The sequence below is a fragment of the Cynoglossus semilaevis genome, chromosome 4 (genome assembly GCF_000523025.1).
Source record: "Cynoglossus semilaevis isolate Cse_v1.0 chromosome 4, Cse_v1.0, whole genome shotgun sequence".
Taxonomy (NCBI): domain Eukaryota; kingdom Metazoa; phylum Chordata; class Actinopteri; order Pleuronectiformes; family Cynoglossidae; genus Cynoglossus; species Cynoglossus semilaevis.
This window is the reverse complement of record NC_024310.1, coordinates 580,640-583,736: the sequence shown is the minus strand read 5'-3', so window position 1 is coordinate 583,736 and position 3,097 is coordinate 580,640. Positions and strand designations below refer to the sequence as shown.

At 48.7% G+C, this 3,097-nt stretch overlaps 1 protein-coding gene across 3 annotated transcripts in view; it reads right to left on the bottom strand.

The window, feature by feature from the left end:
- The window catches only part of veph1 (ventricular zone expressed PH domain-containing 1), a 28,445-nt gene that overhangs the window by 9,627 nt on the left and 15,721 nt on the right, over positions 1 to 3,097 (bottom strand). For 2 of the 3 annotated variants that reach the window (XM_025054795.1, XM_025054796.1), the window contains exons 6-8: positions 2,416 to 2,633; positions 1,253 to 1,462; positions 633 to 979 (exon numbers count right to left, since the gene is read on the bottom strand). In XM_025054795.1, the coding sequence (XP_024910563.1) occupies positions 633 to 979; positions 1,253 to 1,462; positions 2,416 to 2,633 (775 nt within the window). Of the gene's footprint in view, positions 1 to 632; positions 980 to 1,252; positions 1,463 to 2,369; positions 2,634 to 3,097 lie in introns of all 3 variants that reach the window. The other variant, XM_008308436.3, reaches the window with a different exon arrangement.

The following is a 3,097-nucleotide window of genomic DNA, read 5'->3' as shown; positions in this document are numbered from 1 at the left end:
AGGAACAAAAGAGTCTTTCAGACCAGACTGATCCAGTTCAGCTGTACACACTTGTACTTCAACCAAATACTACATGATTACAACACTGTCACCGAGCGATGATGTCATCAGACCTCCAGGAGGAGCTCAGTGTCCATCTGTCACCGGTGTGTGTGTGTGTGTGTGGGGGGGGGCAGGATGATGACATCATTCATCTGAGGATCTCTGTGACATCACGTCTTCATTTCCAGGATTTGACTAAGATCTGTGTGTGTGTGTGTGTGTGTGTGTGTGTGTAGACAGTGTAGTCTTCACTCAGTCAGGTCTGAGGAGCTGTTGATGATGAAGATGTGGTTCAGAGTGTGTTGAACCTCCCTGACCTCTGACCTCTGACCTGTGTCAGCACAGAGTGTTGATGGTTTTGTCCTAATGTTCACGTCACTGCACACCTGTGCTGAACAGACAGATCTGGTTCTAATGAGACCTGGTCCTGGATCTGGATCTGGTTCTGGTTCTGGTCCTGGTTCTCCACCTTCACTCTGACTCTGAGGACTTTTCATCAGGGGTTTTTATTTTTTAAAGGGAGGTTTATTTAGAGGTAAATAACTGGTGATTCCGAGGAGTAAACCTCCATGAAGCTCCGGTGGTCCTACCTTCTATCACACACTGCTGTGGGACTGGGATCTGCTTCAGCACATCTTCACAGAACGTTCTGATGGTTTCCATGTTGGATCTTAAATGGACCAAGAGTCGGTCGGACGTTTCTTCGTCCTTCTCTGGACTCACGTCTTCTTCCTCCAATTCCCTGGAAGTCGTTTCCGTTTCAGCGGCGATCGTAACGAAGTCGTCACGTTGCGGTTCCTCCTGGTCGTCTGGTCGCTGGTTTGGACCAGTGTTGGAGGAGAACTTCTCTGGAACCCACTCCACTCCGTCCTCCACCTCCCCGGGGTCTGAGGTGATGGAGCGTGAGCGCCCCGTGTGGAGAGCCAGGCTCTTGGACCTGAGGAGGAAATCAGAGTGGTGACTCTGTAGTTGGTGACGTTCACCACCAGGGGGTGTGTTCCTGTTACAGTTCATAAAACTGTAACTCTAAACAATGTGACCGACGGCCGCCATCTTGGACCAACAGCTTCAAGGAGAAGGTTCTGACCCAGTTCTAGACCCGTCTTGTTGACGTCAATGAAACAACAGCAAAAGTCCTCATCAAATATTCAGGGAATTGAACCCACAGTCCTGTTAGAAACACGACCTGTTTCCTGTTTGTTTTTCTGACCTGTTGAACCTCAGCTCTCGTCGCTCGTCCACGACCACGTGACTCAGGCTGTAGCGTCGCAGCGAGGCTGGAGACTTTTCCTCCACCTCCTTCTCCAACTTCTCTGTCGCCATTTTTTCCACAAAGGCCTGGATCTTCAGCTGAAGTTGTCCTTCAGACCCCGTTCCTCCTCCTCCTCCTCCTCCTCCTCCTCCACGCTGCTCCTCACGTCTGTAGAACATGAAACAAAGACAAACTGAGAAACATTTTTTCTAAAATGGTCTCAATAAAAACGTACTTTTCTGATCAAATAATAACAAACAGTTTCTGTATCTCGTTCTGACAGTGGAACAACATTTTTTATTTATTATTTTCTTGTTTTTATGTTAAATGAACATGACCTGGACTGGACCATGTGACTGGACCATGTGACTGGACCAGGTGACTGGACCAGGTGACTGGACCCATTGTTTTTATTAGACTGGTTTCATCTCTGGACTCTGGTCTCTCTCACGCTCTCCCCCGACCCCTTCCATCGCTCTTACAAAACGACCCCAAGCGAAGTCTTTGGAAGCGTCCAACCCCCCCAGACCCCCCCCGGCCCCCCACACTGTTTTTATTTCATAAAGAACTGTTCGTGCCGTTCCTGACAAATGAATCCCAGTCGACGTTTCTACGTTAACACGCAACCGTTGGATTTTTTTCTCCCATGAATCTGCTGCTGATGATACAGAGCGTCCAGTCAGAGGAACCTTAACCTTTGACCCTGACCCTGACCCTGACCGGTCAGAAGGTTTACTCTGAACAAACGTGCAGCGGTCGCCGTTTCTTCGTGTATTTTCTGAGGCAGGTTTCACACATTAATCCGTCTGATTTTTACGACGGTTTCTGGTACTAATTGCTGTCAATGTTGAAATGAACTCATAGTTGAGCAACTGCTTCGTTTCTGTTTAATAAAACTCATAAAAGTCAAGCCTGCATTAGCAGCAACAACAAACGATTCCCTGAGGTGAAGGAATATTTGTCGTACAGCGACGTGTCGCAATGTACGACACACACACACACACACACACACTTGTTGGTCAGTATCCACTGTTAGCAGGTGTTAACTAACTAAACCCTCTGTCACACAGTCGACAGACAGAGACTGGAACAAGAAGGTCTGGAGACCAGACTCCCTGGACCTGCAGTGTGGCCTGGTCTCCTCCAGGTGTCGCCCTAAGAGTCGGGCCATGGAGGTGAAGGAGTTGCTCATCCTGAAGACGTCCTTCCCACAACCCCCCAGTAAAGACGGGTAGCGGTCAGACAGAGCTCTGATCTCCAGCAGCAGGGTGGGGGGGGGGCTGTGCTCCGTGCTGCCCAGCAGGGACACCAGGTAGACCAATGAGCTGCGAGCGTGAGTCTGAGGACAGGAGAGACAGATGATTGACAGATGATTGACAGATGATTGACAGATGACTGTTGCCGTGGTGATTTTGTTCTGGTGTAACTACGATGACATCAAGACAAACAACAGTAAATAAAAACATGAAGTTGAAGTGACACAGATCAGCTGTTCTGTCACACACACACACACACACACACACACACACACACAGTCTCTCTCCCTTGAAGGCTGTCGTTCATCTACTGCTGCAGTCGACCCATTAACTCGCCCCAAATGTCGTACTAACCATTAACTACCCAGACTTGACGTCTTCATCCTAACTAACCAAGGATCAGCTGTTCAGGCAGCGCCACCAACAGGTGGTCACTGGTGCTGCCTTCACTGTCGACTCAGTCATTATTAACCAGGTTTTATTGGTGTTAACCAGTCGCCATAAAACTGTTGTCACCACAGTTTAACCAACATGACTCCTGTCTTTT